The 16,826-nt window shown below is 39.2% G+C and overlaps 2 protein-coding genes across 2 annotated transcripts; both read left to right on the forward strand.

Annotated features, from left to right (window-relative positions):
• The first annotated feature begins 1,215 nt into the window (after positions 1 to 1,215).
• On the forward strand, positions 1,216 to 4,467 carry LOC131455656 (UDP-glucuronosyltransferase-like). The gene is made up of 5 exons (XM_058623463.1): positions 1,216 to 2,145; positions 2,795 to 2,926; positions 3,068 to 3,155; positions 3,320 to 3,539; positions 3,780 to 4,467. Exons 1-5 carry the CDS (start codon positions 1,276 to 1,278, stop codon positions 4,060 to 4,062), a joined length of 1,593 nt encoding a protein of 530 aa, XP_058479446.1. The 5' UTR covers positions 1,216 to 1,275; the 3' UTR covers positions 4,063 to 4,467.
• A 6,712-nt stretch (positions 4,468 to 11,179) lies between these two features.
• On the forward strand, positions 11,180 to 15,378 carry LOC131454639 (UDP-glucuronosyltransferase-like). The gene is made up of 5 exons (XM_058622565.1): positions 11,180 to 12,167; positions 13,093 to 13,224; positions 13,344 to 13,431; positions 13,853 to 14,072; positions 14,504 to 15,378. Exons 1-5 carry the CDS (start codon positions 11,298 to 11,300, stop codon positions 14,784 to 14,786), a joined length of 1,593 nt encoding a protein of 530 aa, XP_058478548.1. The 5' UTR covers positions 11,180 to 11,297; the 3' UTR covers positions 14,787 to 15,378.
• The last annotated feature ends 1,448 nt before the right edge of the window (positions 15,379 to 16,826 follow it).

Raw genomic sequence — 16,826 nt, forward strand, 5'->3', positions numbered from 1 at the left:
AGTAGTCTGTTTAAGGATGTGTGATAAACCGTGATAGGTGTCTTTACCCTGCTTGTGTAGTAGTACAGGGGACAGTCGGTCTCTCTCTCACACACACACACACACACACACACACACACACACACACACACTGCAGCAGGTCTCTGTATCCAGCACAAAGGCTTTCCGAGTTCAGCCAGGAAACGTAGACCCGCGTCATTTGCGTGTCTCGTGTGCTTCATTAATTAACAGGTGACACGGAACTATCAAGATATTCATTCTGTTTTTGGTTCTTATTACAAAATAATATAAATGGGTTTTGAGAATTTTCACAAAAGAAAGGACAATCCACCTTAACCCAGCTTTTGTGCAGCGAGTGAAAAAAATCACGTGGTAGAGCGATTCATTCGACAGTAGGTGAAAAGTTGTACTGGACAGTCTGGCTGTAAGCATGAGCCTGGCTGAAAACCAGCTCTCAACAAAACAACTTTCTGTTGAAGCAATAATCCCTATGAAAACAACTCGACTCAAACCCAACCCCTCAACCGCAGTGGGCTCTGCCTCCTACTCCTCATTCTTTTGTGTGTGTGTGTGTGTGTCTGTGTGTGTGTTACAGTCAACTGCATTTGTACAGTAAATGCATGTGTTACTCTAACTTGATTCTATATAGCCTTACACATTGTGGAAAACAAGAACTAAACAGCTCATTCAGGATAACGTGGTCGAATGAAAGTGAAGTTATAATTCAAGGTTTCGTTCCACACACAACATTGTTTACTCGATGTAATCGCCATCCACAGAAGAGGAGGGTGTTGGTTTCAGATTACAGCTGGCTTCGCACGCTACACTTTTCACAGTGGCTGAAGGTGCACGAGGACGGGTACATGCAACAGCTCGCATTCATGTGCCTGGAAGAGAGAAGTGGCAGCCAAGATAATAAAGATTTACAACATGCAAAACGTGCATGGCACCATGATTAACAATTACAGGGAATATATAAGAACACAAGCATCTTTACACTTTCACTGTCAAACGTTCACTAATCTTTAGTAGTTATATTTTCCATTGTTGGACAGCTGTTTTGTTTTTAGGTTAGTGTGAAAGTTGTGTCACACAAGCCAAATTACATTCATAATAACTTGCCTCATAATACTATGTCATAATAACCCTCCTGTGAATGCACTTGAACTTCTTAAACACACCCTCACTCTCACGCGCACTCATTTAAAGCCACTCCTTAACATCAGGCACCATTAGCTCTTCCAACAGGCAAGGCTGCAGGACGGAGAGAAAGCAATGAGCCAGAGAGCCATGAGGGAGTGGTTTCCAACACTGGGGCTGGTCGCCTTACTGTGCTGCCTCAGTCTGGGGCCTGTTGACGGGGGAAAGGTGCTGGTTGTGCCAGTCGATGGAAGCCACTGGCTTAGCATGAAGATTCTGGTGCAGGAGCTCGCCCGCAGGGGACATGACGTCTTGGTGCTGGTGCCTGAAAGCAGCCTGTTGATCCGAGAGTCAGAGTCCTTCAAGACTGAGGTCTACCCCGTGCAATACACCAAAGCTGAGATGGATGGATCATTCAGTCACCTAGAAGGGGACGCGATACTCAAGCCACCAAAAATAACAGATATGTTTGCCAATGTGCAGCGCTTCGTTGACTTTACTACACTACAGCTGAAAGGTTGTGAGAGTTTGCTGAACAACCAGCAACTAATGAGTCAACTGAGAGAAAAGGGCTTCGATATGGTGCTTACAGACCCCTTCCTTCCCTGCGGTTCCATCCTGGCTCGTGTTTTTTCTATTCCTTCTGTGTATTTCCTGCATGGACTTCCATGTCAGCTGGATTTGAGGGCAAACCGATGCCCCTTCCCTACTTCTTATATTCCTTCTGCCTTCTCTGGAAATACAAACGTCATGACCTTCCCACAGAGAGTCAAGAACATGCTCATGTCTGGTGTGGAGTCCTATTTGTGCAAAGTACTCTTTGGCCACTATGATGAAATGGTCAGCAGGTATTTTGGGGAAGACATGACCTACATGGATCTTATTAGTCACGGTGATATCTGGCTTCTCAGATATGACTTTGTTTTTGAATATCCCAAACCTATCATGCCAAACATGGTCTTCATTGGAGGAATCAACTGTGCTGATAGCGCTCCTCTGCCAGCAGTGAGTATGCAAAGACAGTGTGCCACAATTTATCCGTTATGTTAAATATCAAAGAGAACGCTCGTAGTAATTAAATGTTGCTCTGAAATCCCTTTAGTACCTCTTGAATTGTTTTAGCGTTAGATCCTGCAAATTCTGATCGCAGCAGCTGACTTGGCCACGAATGTTTATTATTTACCAAGAAACTCTGCAAAATCAAAACTCAAAATAAGATTTCTATGTGAGTGTGCATATATGGAGGAAAAAGTTTCAGCAAAAGACTGAAATGATGGAACGCAAATCACAATTCATCAAGCTTTCATTGACATGACTGTGAAAGAACAGGTTTGTTTGCTCTTCTGGTCGAATCAGTGAGTGATGTGTGTGTGTGTGTGTGTGTGTGTGTGTGTGAGTCTGCAAACACTGTGTGTATCACTGTTTTATTTGTGTGTATCAAACAAAGATTTGCTCACATACGCACAAAGATGTTTGTATCTACTATGCTGAAACTTAAGTGGATCAATTACATTTCCTTTGAAAATTAGGTTTAGCAGTAGATCAAGTAGAAGTGATGTAAGATATGATTATTGACTTAACTTCATACATTACGTAGGTTAAACTATAGACATTTTTTGACTGAATGTTTGTTCCTTCTCAAAACTCCCTGTAGGACGTGGCGGAGTTTGTGGATGGCTCAGGTGACGACGGATTTATCGTCTTCACTCTGGGATCGATGGTGTCCAAAATGCCCGCGGAGAAGGCTCAACAGTTCATTGAAGCCTTTCGACAAATTCCCCAAAGGGTAACAATAAACCATTAAATGAAATCAGCCCTCATTAGGGTGGAATTTCTCCCTTTAACTGGTTGAAAAAATGCCACTCACTTGTCATGATTTGTTTGCACATAGAATGTTAGAGATGCAGAGGTGTTACTTCCGTTTCAGGTTTTGTGGAGATACACTGGGGTCCCACTTGTGGATGTGCCCAAGAATGTCAGGCTCATGAAGTGGCTACCTCAGAAGGATCTCTTGGGTAATGTTTACTTTTATCCAGACAAATTATTCTGTCAAACAAATATTTAATTAGTAAAATAATTGGAAACACGGTACATCACATTACAGGAACAATATGGTAATTGTAGGTATTCCGATTTTTTCTGACTGACATTTTCATTACAAATAACATTTGCTCCTCAGCCCATCCCAAGGCTAAACTCTTCATCACTCACGGAGGCTCCCACGGGATCTACGAGGGCATCTGCAATGCTGTCCCTATGCTGATGTTTCCACTGTTTGGGGACCAGGGAGAAAACGTGCATCGCATGGTGATGCGTGGCGTTGCAGAGAAACTGAGCATCCATGATGTGACAATAGAGAAACTAACGGCAGCGCTGCATAAAGTCCTCCATGATAAAAGGTAAGACAGTATACAATGAAGTAGCCTTTGATTTCAACTGCTATTTCGTTCTTGTTTAAAGTGGTAAATCGAAGTGTTTAGGTTTTCACATGTACCTCCTACTCTGCAATAGTTTCATTCTACAAATGATAGCAATCGTCATTCGGGTTCACTTATTTTTAAGGTTATATACACCACATACATCTTTTACATTACTTGATTGGCAGTCACAGTGTGTGCTACTTTATTTTCCCTCCTCAGCTACAAAGAGAAGATGGTGGAGTTGTCTGAGATACACCTGGATCGTCCCCTGCAGCCTTTGGAACAGGCTGTTTTCTGGACCGAGTTTGTCATTAGACACAAAGGAGCTGGTCATCTAAGAGTAGCTGCACACGAGTTGAACTGGATTCAGTACCACAGCCTGGATGTCATTGGCTTTTTGATTGTCATCCTTGTAATTGTTGTGTTGGTGACCGTGAAATCCTGCTTGTTCTGCACCCGTAGGATTTGCAGAAAGGGACTTGGAAAGAAAAAATCAGAGTAGAGTGTTGAGTTGGAGACATTTCATCTCTTCATTGCGGAGCTGAAGAAGCCTCTTGGATGAGAGGTAAAAAAGTCTTCAACTTAACTCAAGCAAGTCCAATTGCCTACAGCTAACTACTGACGATGACTTGATGACTGAGAACCTCAAAAGACCGAGTCGAATGTATTTTTCTTTTCCAATGCAATATTCATTTGAATTGAGGGAGGCTCAAGGAATTCAGGGTCATTCCACACAGATGCATATTTGTGTTTATCAAACATCAGCTGTGATGCTGGCAATGATTGATTGTGATGTCTTTCTCTTCTACTGTGCAATCTCAGGTTTTCTTTCTCGCCCTTGCACTGAGCTACATTCAACAATCCTGTCATATGTCTTTTGAAATTTGAAATTAAAGGATGTCGTTCACTCCGCTTGTTTTCTTAAAACCTTCTCACTAAATGAGTACAATTTATAATATGTTCAGGTACAGTCACCTCCCCCAGATGGTTCTTTATTGATCTATTGTGACCAGAGCTTGTTGTGACACACCTTCTAGTATGGTGATAACACCTGCATCTGTAAGGCACTGTGTACTGTATAAATAAATAAAGAACTTCCTCATAAGACACAGTGAACAATGTATATCTGAAATCTCTCAATGAGTTCAAATGCACTTCATTTTTTGCACATGCTGCTTTAATTGCAACTTGACACGATAAATATTAACATAAACACTCTCAGGTTATGATTTTTACCAAGTACCTTGAACAGGACAACGTTTATCACCTTACTTCCTCCTTGGATGCTGAAATGCTTCCATCTGGTGGGGAAATAGAAATAATACAACTGTATGAGGCTATCTGCTTCCTCATATTCCGATTACTGTTATTTTTGTTCTTATGTTGCTCAGCTCTGAAATTATGTAAAACTGAAAGATAGTATGAAGAGTTAAGCATATGCCATTCTTCCAAACTCAAGTTGAAAAGGTATACACACTTACTTACTGCGAGTGAAGTGGATTCATTTTGGTGATCCCAATCGAAATATATGTGTATTTTCAAATTGTCAACCATCATCATCTCACAATAGCATTTTGGTTTCAGTAAAAAGGGTTCCACACAATACGTTGTCTTAAATAACTGCAAATCATTTAATAAACATTAACATGATAATGGCAAGTTACATTTTACCAGGTGCGTGTAAAAGGTCACTTGTTTATTTACTTGTTTGCTTTCTTTGGAACTACTAAAGTAAAATGCTTCCATCTAGTGGAAGTAAAATAAATGTATAAGCTTCTTCACAAGGCCTTATTGCTCGTTTTGTTCTTTTGTTGTGTAACTCTGAAGCCATGTTAATCAGAGAATATACTTGTTTGGGGGGAAAAAAGAAAATGGTTTACAAACTTAAAAAAAAAATACATGAGTTGGTAACACCTAAATAAATAAATGTGTTCAACTTGAGTTAAAAAGTTATCTATGATTTCATCTGGTGAATCTCAACGCTGATTGGACATTGTGACAAATCTGCATCGAGTCCTGTGTGACTCAAACAAGTTAGAGTGGCTCTATCAAAATGAAGAAAAGTTATCTGCCTGGCAATATGAAAAAAGAGGAAGAGGAGAAAAGAAAACAAGACAATGGTAAGAAGTGCAGATTATACAGTACTCTAATTATTTATGTTTTGATTATTGTGCTTTTTACTGCTCCTTAGAATTCTCTTTTTTGAATTGCAAGTTTTTAATGTTTATATTCTTATTCTGAAATAAGAATTGTGAACTTTTTTTATTTTTTTTTTTTTTTATTTCATCATGTTTTTGTCAGATTATTTATCATAGACTGGTGATAAATGCTGGTTGGAGGGGCCTCCTGTGAATTCTTGCCAGGGCCCCAAGAGACTCTAGAATCGCCTCTGCATTTAAGCGGCAACCTGAAACACAGGGGGCGTGTCCACTGGAGGAGCTGTGGCTCGTTGTCTTACTAGCTTGCATCTTAACAGTTGACTTGGCGCAACGTCATGATATTCTTACATGCATTATATATATAGGTCCTAAAAAGGCATTGACGACAAGTGGCTTAACCGGGGCATGTCACTGTGTCTGGTTTACCTTGAGAACGGAGTTAGAACAGTATCAAACCGCGGGCAAACACTCGTGCTGTGATTGCTAACAACCGGAAAGCAGCCCGGCGAACTGGACGTTAGCTCCACAGAGCAACAAGTGATTCACCTTCTTCCATTCACGGAGGTTGAAGTGAACTATGACAGTGACAAACCAGCCAACACCATGAAATGTGTCAACAGAAAACACGAACGTATAAAAGTAAAGGAAGCTTAACGGACCAAGCGTCTTCATAAACGAACATTTGACAAAAGGAACACGGGAGTAAGCCATAGATACTGCCAAGGTTGTGATCAGAAACATGGACAAGAACGTGAAAGCATCACAAACTGGAGGTATGAACACTTACAATCAACGACACACAACTCTGACACTGTTTAAAGCAGTGGTTCTTCTTAAAGTTCTTTATTCCTTTGCATTATATTGCAACCACATGTTTCAGAGTATAACGTAGTAGCCACTAGATGGCAGTCTATATCAGTCAACATCCCCTAAATGTCCACCATCAGTTCCAGTAATTTGGGATGGATAATTAATCCAAGGGCCCAGACCAAGCAGGCAGGTACACAAAAGGAAAGGGTTCTCAAACTTTTTTTTACCAAGCACCACAATTACCACCAATGTTAAAATACAGTGGTGTGAATAGGTCGGGTAAAGTCAGCTACAAACTTTTCACAGGAGGCAGATTTATTCCCAATAAGATAATTTGCTCTCTAGTCATCCTCCTCTTTCTCACATACACTTCACACACTGATATAGTGAAATTAGATTAAGATGGAGCGAGAGATTAGGTGACTGTAATTTTTAGTATTGAATTTATTATTATGTTATTTGTTTAATTTTTAACGCACTCTGGTCAAAATTCCTCGGCTCCACTCCGATGACATACCCTGGTAAATGAAGTAGAACAGTATTTCTGATTTTCCTCCAAGCACCACCAGAGGAAGCTCACTTTTGAGAACCATGGGTCTAAAGGAACCCATTCATCTATTTGGAGATAATAACAACATAACTCATAACATAACATAATCCATTTCAATAGCAAAAGCTTGAATGCAAAGTTGAGTAACATTAAGGACAATTTAAATCAATGTACAAAATAATTTTAAAAATAATAAACATGAATCAACACTGATAAAGGAATGAATTCTGACCTGGATGGGTTGGTAATTAACTGGAGGAGGAGTGATTATGTATGTGGATTAAAAAAAAACTTGAATTATAAAGTGGTATGAGGTCTTTACTATTTTATTTTACTATTTTATTGATTTTATGTAGTATACTTTTTATGTTGCTCTGCCTTTAACTCTGGCACTTTCATCAACCTTGTTGATTTTAAGTTGACTTGACTGACCTTTCATCACTGTTGGTAAATGGTATACTGCACAAGCACATACCTTTTACCCACTGTTCATCCTTTCATCACACTGGGTGAAAGGTATTCTGTATATGAGCACGACTAGTAATAACTCAACAGAAAATATAAATGTAACATTTTTGCTTTTTGCTCCACTTTTCCACGAGTTGTAGAAAAAGATGTAACTTGTGACATACACCAACTATGATGCAACCTGGACACATCCTCAGTGATGTTACGTATGAACAAACAAAAGCCTTATTTGTTAAAATCTTAGTGTGTTTGTTAGTGAGGGCTGCAACGTTTAATCGATTACTAAATGAACCATCAACTATTTTGATAATCGATCGATCTGTTTCTAGGGGAGGAAATATTTAGAGACACATAATGCGTATTCGGTCTTTCCGTAACAAAGTTAAGGTTTTTCAAATTAAAGTAATTATTTATTAAATCTGACTCCAATTGATTAAAATAACTTTTTGATTAAATATCGATGATAATTAAAAGTTAACCAATGATTACCTTTAGCAGCCTTTTATGGATTGAATTGTGCCGCTAAGGAATCTAAAATTAATTGTAGGTCAGGGATGGCAGATATAGGTTAAAACCACTCAGTGACCTTCTTAACATGGAAGAATAGCCCTGTTGCCTGGGTTGAAATATTCAGAGGTTTTAGAACAAGATAATCTTTTCAGCCCAACTCAGAGGTTAAGGTATGAATAGCACCCAGTGAAACTTACCATATAACTAAGGTTCTCAGGACACAATATTTAAGTCATCCCTATCTTAGTTCAGGGATGGCAGATATAGGCTTAAGCTATTTAGTGACCTTCCTAACATGGAGGAACATCCCTGACACTCAGGTTGAGATACTTGGAGGTTTTAGAACAGAACTTAATAGTTACAGAACGTGACACTCAATCTTTTCTTTCTATTCAACTCAGAGGTTGAGGGTATAAATGTTATGATGGATCGTTGTAGTAAAGGTACAGGTTTAAACACATTTGTGATCCAAATTTGAGAGGAATAAATCAAGAAGTCTTACATATTTTACTTCAATTCACTGAGAATGAGAGCTAATACAAAAGTGATGTAATAAAAAATGTAATTTGATGTTGGATATCTGGAAAATAAACACAAGCCACTCAAAGTGTGCAAGAAAATAGACAAATCAAACCAACCTTAAAGCAATAGCAGTTAGAACCTTATGATTTATTTGAAATGAAGTATGTCTTTGACTTGGTTGTGCTGTCAGGCGCACACCTGTGTCTGTCAACAACTTGTCTGTCAAGTTAAATGGCACAAATTATCTTCTTGGTTTTTTTCAGTGTGGAATATTGTCAGGTTTGTCCACATGGATTGTCAGTTTTTTTATAGAAGTAAAAGTATGTATCTATTTTGTTTACATTGGGGGTTGCTTCACTCCTGTATTTCAGCTATGCAGGATAATAGCACGTGCTGTACGTCAGTCTGGAATGTTGAGTATACACGTTCTGTCTTGAACAAATATTTTAATTACCAATCTTTACAGAAACAACATGAAAGGTTTCACTTTGAAACCCATTATGCAGCTTAGCACAAGTCTGTACACAAAGTTAACAGGTGGAAGCATTTAATTTCAGCCACTTTTTGTTGTTGTTTTTTTGCATCTCAGAAAAGACGAGCAGCAGCCACAAAAACGTTACTGTGTGCAGTGTTGGAGATGGAGAATATCACTGTTCCTTTTGAGGTGTCACTTGTAGCTATGTGAACAGTTTTTTGGACGAGGTCATGAGCTTTCAGGACTGAGAAACCGTTGCAGGAATTTGGCCACTTTTTACTGCTTTTGTGTTGCTACTATTAGGCTGTAATATCATAATAATCATAATACATTTCATTTTAGGTGTCTTTCAACTCACTCAAGGTCACTTTACAGGCAGAGTAAAAATAAAAAAAAAGACATTACAGTAAATGAAATTGGAAGAAAAGTAGATTTAATAGTGCATACAATGGTTACATACAGAGTGGTATGCCTGGCCTTGAAGCTGTGTAGCACATTTTTAAAATTGCTAGGGTATTTGATAAGTGGAGTTGTTTAAGGACAGGAGTGATGTGATTACTGAATTCCTGGTGATGATGTGGGCGGCAGAGTCGCACCAGAAACAAATCCTATTGTGTTTATTGTGTTTGTATACACTGAGGGCCCCAGTGTGGACTGATTATGTAAAATGTTGTTTAGTCTGTCTTTTTTCAATCTCTGTGATAGTCACTATACATTGTACATTACTATACATACACTATAAGCTGAAGTATGTTTATAATAGTTGAGTTTGTGTGTATATTATAGTTAAAGTGTGTTAACCCTGCTTGTGTGCTCACATAAACCAAGACATGACATGTTTTCCTCACTGAAAAGTAGTTTTACCTAGAAGGACAACAAACTACTATATGATTGAGGTCAGCCCAGATTAAATGACAGTTTTCTGAATGAAAATATTTCTGGATGCATTGTGGAAGCTGCATTTCTCATAATGTATTCATTTAAAGAATCTCATGCCAACCCGAAAGACTTCCCACTTTCTCCCATTTCCATGGCAGCAGCATTGTTGAAATGGCTCTCTCTCACTGGCTGCTGAGGCTCCTTTAGAACTGCACAAAAGTGGAGGAACATCTAAACAGGATACACGTGTCAAATTTCATGGCATTCCATCCCAAAGAAAACAGGCAGCAAGTATCAGCTCTTTTGTGGGGCGAGTGGGGAAAAAAAAGGTCAGTGGGAATTCATCATGTGGGAGAACAATTCATTCAACAGTAGCAATACAAGTTGTGCTGGGCAGTCTGGCTATAAGCACCAGCATGGCTCAAAAGCAGCTTTCAACAAAACAACAAGGAATAATCCTTATGAAAACAATCCCACTAAAACCCAACCCCCCTACCCTCAGTGGGCTCTCCCTCCTACTCCCCTTTCTTTTTTTTGTTTAACAAGAGTACAGCCAACTTCATTGTAAATGCAAGTGTGACCCTAACTTTATTCTGTTGAGTTTTTCACATTGTGTGGAGAAATAAGAATGAAGCAGCTCTTTTAAGATGAGGTAGTTAAAGTAAAGTTGTAAATCAAATCTCACTTCCTCAAAAGGGGAGGGCGTTGGTTTCACATTACCGGCTTCCTTTGCACGCTACATGTCCCTTTCCAGTGGCTGAAGGTACACGATGGTGTGACTAGAGTGAGAGATGAAACACGCATACATGCAACAACTCGCATTCATGTGTGTGTAAGAGAGAAGTCACAGCCAAGATAAAAAAAAAAAAAGATTTACGACATGCAGACATGCACGCCACCATGACTGACAGATTGACAGTTAAAGGAAATAAGTTACAACACAAACAATAATGACTGCATTTATTACAACATTTGTCTGGAGAAATAAAAACAAGAAACATAATTAATTTTTATGGTCACATTCATTGGTATTAAATGTTTCTTTGTTTTTTTTTTATTGTTGGACAATTGTATTTATCTAGTAGTGGGAAAGGTTGTGTTACACAAGTCACATGACACTGCATGTTTCACAGTAGAAAATGATTAACTTATGACAAACTCTGATTGGTACATTTCAGCATGGAATTGATTGGATATCTCTGTCTTCTGTGGTTACATAATAGCTTGCCTCCTGAATGCAGCTTGAACTCCCTGCGGAATTTAAACACGCACTCACTCTCACACACACTCATTTAAAGCCACTCCTTAACATCAGGCACCATTAGCTCTTCCAACAGGCAAGGCTGCAGGACGGAGAGAAAGCAATGAGCCAGGGAGCCATGAGGGAGTGGTTTCCAACACTGGGGCTGGTCGCCTTACTGTGCTGCCTCAGTCTGGGGCCCGTTGAGGGGGGAAAGGTGCTAGTTGTGCCAATGGATGGAAGCCACTGGCTTAGCATGAAGATTCTGGTGAAGGAGCTCGCCCGCAGGGGACATGACGTCTTGGTGCTGGTGCCTGAAAGCAGCCTGTTGATCCGAGAGTCAGAGTCCTTCAAGACTGAGGTCTACCCCGTGCAATACACCAAAGCTGAGATGGATGGATCATTCAGAGAACTATCAGACGGGGTTTTCGTCAAGCCACCAGATATCACAGATATGTTTGTCAATGTGCAGCGCTTCGTTGACTTTACTACACTACAGCTGAAAGGTTGTGAGAGTTTGCTGAACAACCAGCAACTAATGAGTCAACTGAGAGAAAAGGGCTTCGATATGGTGCTTACAGACCCCTTCCTTCCCTGCGGTTCCATCCTGGCTCGTGTTTTTTCTATTCCTGCTGTGTATTTCCTGCGTGGACTTCCATGTCAGCTGGATTTGAGAGCAAACCGATGCCCCATTCCTGCTTCTTATATTCCTTCTGCCTTCTCTGGAAATACAAACGTCATGACCTTCCCGCAGAGAGTCAAGAACATGCTCATGTCTGTTATGGACTTGTATATGTGCAAAGTACTCTTTGGCCACTACGATGAAATGGTCAGCAGGTATTTTGGGGAAGACATGACCTACATGGATCTTATTAGTCACGGTGCTATCTGGCTTCTCAGATATGATTTTGTTTATGAATGGCCCAAGCCTATCATGCCAAACATGGTCTTCATTGGAGGAATCAACTGTGCTAATAGCGCCCCTCTGCCAGCAGTGAGTATGCAAAGAATGTATTTCAGAATAAATAAGCGGGCAACACATATGGATTCACTTTTAGCCAAACACGTGTTCATGCTTTTGAGTTGGGCCAGAGCAAAATATAGAGAGAGTGAAAATCAGAGAAGTGGCACTAATTGTTAGTTTAATTTGCTAAATGGCCATGTTATACAATACTAAAGGAGTGACTCATAGTAATTACCTATTGGAGAATAATAATCAGTTGATTGTGTTGCTCTTTAATCCCTTTAATACCTCTAGTACTGTTTCAGCTAAACTGTTTTGTTTGTTTTCATCAGCTGACTAAACTGAACTGATGAAAAATAGTTGACCGTAAATACTGGAGATACTTTGTCACATTTTGTTGATTTTGGGAACAAGACTGTTATGCACTCAGTAACTCTTTGCAAAAGCGATGTTCAAAATAACATTGCAATGTGAAAACATGTGCAGTTTATCTGTTAGTCAGCTTGGTATTAATACGCACTTGGTGTGTACGCACTTTTGATTTAAATATAGAGGGAAAACGTTTCAGCAAAACACTGAAATGATTACATGATGACTTCAAGGAGTGTGAATCAGAATGAATCAAGGTTTGATTGACATGACTGTAAAAGAACAGGTTTGTTTGCACTTCTGGTAGAATCAGTGAGTGAGTGAGTGAAATCTGTGTAAGCACTGATTCCTTGACTATGGCTAATCTTATCTTAGAAAAAAGAGAAGGGTGAGGGGACCCTCTGTGTGTGTCTCTCCAATATGCTGAAACTTAAGTGGATTAAATACATTTTCTTTAGCTTGTGCATGTTTGTCTTTGCTGATGAGATTAACTATTCGTGATGACTTAGCTTCATACATTACATGTAGGTTAAACTATAGACTCTTTTTTGAGTGAGTGTTTGTTTCTTCTCAAAACTCCCTGTAGGACGTGGCAGAGTTTGTGGAGGGCTCAGGTGACGACGGATTTATCGTCTTCACTCTGGGATCGATGGTGTCCAAAATGCCCGCGGAGAAGGCTCAACAGTTCGTTGAAGCCTTTCGACAAATTCCCCAAAGGGTAACAATAAACCATTGAAATGAAATCAGCCCTCATTAGAACATGCCACTCATGTCATGATGGACACATTTGCTTGCAAATAGAATGTTAGAGATGCAGAGGTGTTACTTATGTTTCAGGTTTTGTGGAGATACACTGGAGTCCCACTTGTGGATGTGCCCAAGAACGTCAAGCTCATGAAGTGGCTACCTCAGAACGATCTCTTAGGTAAGGTTTACGTTTAGCCAGACAAATGTATGAGGTGGAGCTATAACGTAATTAATTATTCCAACTAAAACACGTAAAATTGCCAAAACATCAATTTTGATTCACAATCATTTTCATATGAAGGTGTTCGAAGCCTGTTGTAATTGTTATTAACAAACCATTACCTGGATATTCCTTTGGAAATAAGTTGCTAAATAAAAACTTATTAACACACTTACCTTCATTTCACCAAGGTGGAACTTGCAATAGAAATAAGCTCCTATTATGCAATTTTTACAATGTTGTTAATGCACTGTAGTGTAAAATGTCACCAAATCAATTTCCTGCACAATGTTTTAGAAACATTTTTTAACTGTTGAAACAATAATTTTAAGAGTGGAGTTTTAAACTCTTAATTAAGACTGTGACATTTGCTCCTCAGCCCATCCCAAGGCCAAACTCTTCATCACTCACGGAGGCACGCACGGTATCTACGAGGGCATGTGCAATGCTGTGCCCATGCTGATGTTTCCACTGTTTGGGGACCAGGGAGACAACGTGCATCACATGGTGTCGCGTGGCGTGGCAGAGGAGCTCAGCATCCATTATATGACCACAGACAAACTATTGGCAGCACTGAAAAACATCATCCAGGATAAAAGGTGAGTTGTGCAGTACCTTCGAAAACGATGCAGTAAGGTAGCCTATGATTGGGTTTTACTTAACAGACAAAGGGAAATATGTCAAAGATAAGTTCATGAAGATGGCGTGCATACCTTTCTTGTTTAAAGTGGTAAATTGAAGTGTTTAGGTTGTGTCATGTACCTCGTGCTCTGCAGTCATTTTTAATTCTACAAATCATAGCATTTAATGTGTTTATATTACATATCCCAAGCATGCTGAAGTTTTTTGTTGTAGTCCTTTCTCGTCATTAGGACTCCCTTATTTTTGTTATTGCCGCTGGTGCAATTGAAGGGAAAGCTATCTTCAGAGACACGTACATCTTTTACATTACATTACAGTACTAACCGTAATGTCTGTGGTAATTATAAGTTGGCAGTCACAGTGTGTGCTACTTTATTTTCCTCCTCAGCTACAAAGAGAGGAGCGTGGCGTTGTCTGAGATACACCTGGATCGTCCCCTGCAGCCTTTGGAACAGGCTGTTTTCTGGACCGAGTTTGTCATTAGACACAAAGGGGCTGCTCATTTAAGAGTAGCTGCACACGATCTGAACTGGATTCAGTACCACAGCCTGGATGTCATTGGCTTTTTGATCGCCATCCTCGTAATTGTTATGTGGGTGACACTGAAATCCTGCTTGTTCTGCACCCGTATGATTTGCAGAAAGGGACTTAGAAAGACAAAATCGGAGTAGAATGTTTTTTTGTTTTTTTTAAAGCAATATTGATTTGATTATATAAAATCTGCAATGAAGTGAATGATGTTGATTGAGGGTGTTTTCACCCAGATGTATATTTGTTAGTCAAATTCAGGGTGCCATTACTGCAACTTTTTAAAATGTGCGATACTGGTGAAAATTGACTGCACATTTTCTCTTGTTAGCTCAAGTTCTCATCCATGCACTGAACTACATTCAACAATTCTGTCACATGAAGTCATTTTCTCCAAAAGCTTCAACTGAGCCGGTTTTTCGAGATGATTCTCTCCTGGTCTATTTAGACCAGGGCTTGGTGGACCACATCTTCTAGTATGATGATACCACCTGTATCTGTAAGGGACTGTGTACTGTATGAATAATCTCTTTCAGAAAAGGACAATCATGACAATTACTTGCATTTTATCTGAAATGATTAATGATATATACTATATTTGTATAATTTTCTTTTTTTTTTTAAATGTACTTTCGGTCATTACTTGTCCATTCATATGAGTTTCTTCCTCATAAGAATCAGTGGTGAACAATTACTAATATATTAAACTTGTCAATAAAGTTTAAATTGGCTTGATTTCCTGACCTGCCATCATGCCAATAACAGAGATCACACAGATTGATATTAACATAAATATTCTCAGGTTAAACGTGTACTTCTTCTTTGGATGCTGAAATGCTTCCACCTAGTGGACAGTAGAAATTATACAACTGAATGTATGGCTCTTTTTGTTCTTGTGTTCAGTTCTGAAAAATGTGCATCATAAAATCCTAGTATGAAGCGTTTAGGAGATGCCAATCCTCCAAAATCCAGGTTGAAGGATACACTTGCTTCATTTGATTTCATTCAATTGACTTTCAGTGTACAATTTAACAGCAAAAAAAAACTTTTTGTTTTCAGTAAATGTTGCTGAAGGTTTCACACACTGACTTTTAACAACTTATATCGTGCCTTAAAACCTGCGACTCTTTTGATAAACATACTTTGTACCAGGTGCCTGTTAAACGACAGAGCTTATCAACTTGTTTCCTTCAAAGACACTTAAAAGTGCTTCCAACAGCAGAAATAACACATTAGAGCTATTTTTGTTCCAAAAACTAAAGACATGACAGTTAAAGTAAAGACAGATGCTCACGTGAATAGTTAAGCAGAATGCCATTCCTCCAAAGTCCAGGACCAGACGTGTTTAAATCGAAGCCTAACCTTGTGGTTACGGTTTAACACTTTTGACTCGTAAGAATTATATAATGCCTTAAATGGACTGAACTGGAATAATCTTTTAAATTGCAGTTGATTGGCTGCAACCTGGCTGTATTTAATTTCCTGTGAATGTTGTGTTTGTTGTTCGTTCCCCTGTACGCATATCCAGAAATGTGATATATTTTTAATATTAATAATTTGGAAGGGATACACAATGATTTATTAGTGACAGACCTCAAGGACAAACGTATGTAGAACTATGATTGACCAGTAATGTTTATGAGTGAAGATGAACAAAGGTCTCTCTGGCTTTAATGTGTCCTGCAGCAAAGATGATGTAATTTACAGCACGTGTCAAACCTAAAGCCCACAGGTCACATCTGGTCTGCCACACAAAGGCACTCTGCCCTCGAGATAACATGTCTCTTAACCACACATCATGTTACCAAATTGAGTACAGCAAATGAATTGCTAAGAGACATGTGACTACAGGCCTGTATGTGATGTTCTACTGAAACTCAGCAGAGGAAATCAAAAGAAATTTGAAAATTGCATTACTACACTCCATGATGTGTATAATCTCTGATTGTTTCCTCATTTAATCTATAAAATTACTTTGTTCTGAATTGTATATTTTTTCACTTAGCATACTTTTTATGTCGGAGAAGCGTTCCGTCCACACAGATGTGGTGTTGCCTGATGTTTGAACTTTTTAAAGTGTGTGTAAAGCAAGAAAAAAACATTCTCTTCTGACCACCGTGCCAAATTTAAAAAAGGTTGCTAAGTGTTCAATTTAGTCTTCTGCAGTCAGCTGTTCACCTCCC

This window comes from Solea solea, chromosome 2, assembly GCF_958295425.1.
Source record: "Solea solea chromosome 2, fSolSol10.1, whole genome shotgun sequence".
Lineage (NCBI taxonomy): Eukaryota > Metazoa > Chordata > Actinopteri > Pleuronectiformes > Soleidae > Solea > Solea solea.

What these genes read in the sequence shown, in the direction of transcription:
- LOC131454639 (XM_058622565.1), top strand. Translation starts at nt 11,298, where the DNA reads ATGAGCCAGGGAGCCATGAGGGAGTGGTTTCCAACACTGGGGCTGGTC. An exon ending in ACCTCAGAACGATCTCTTAG is followed by an intron (nt 13,432 to 13,852) that starts GTAAGGTTTACG and finishes TTTGCTCCTCAG; the next exon opens with CCCATCCCAAGGCCAAACTC. An exon ending in AACATCATCCAGGATAAAAG is followed by an intron (nt 14,073 to 14,503) that starts GTGAGTTGTGCA and finishes TTTCCTCCTCAG; the next exon opens with CTACAAAGAGAGGAGCGTGG.
- LOC131455656 (XM_058623463.1), top strand. Translation starts at nt 1,276, where the DNA reads ATGAGCCAGAGAGCCATGAGGGAGTGGTTTCCAACACTGGGGCTGGTC. An exon ending in ACCTCAGAAGGATCTCTTGG is followed by an intron (nt 3,156 to 3,319) that starts GTAATGTTTACT and finishes TTTGCTCCTCAG; the next exon opens with CCCATCCCAAGGCTAAACTC. An exon ending in AAAGTCCTCCATGATAAAAG is followed by an intron (nt 3,540 to 3,779) that starts GTAAGACAGTAT and finishes TTCCCTCCTCAG; the next exon opens with CTACAAAGAGAAGATGGTGG.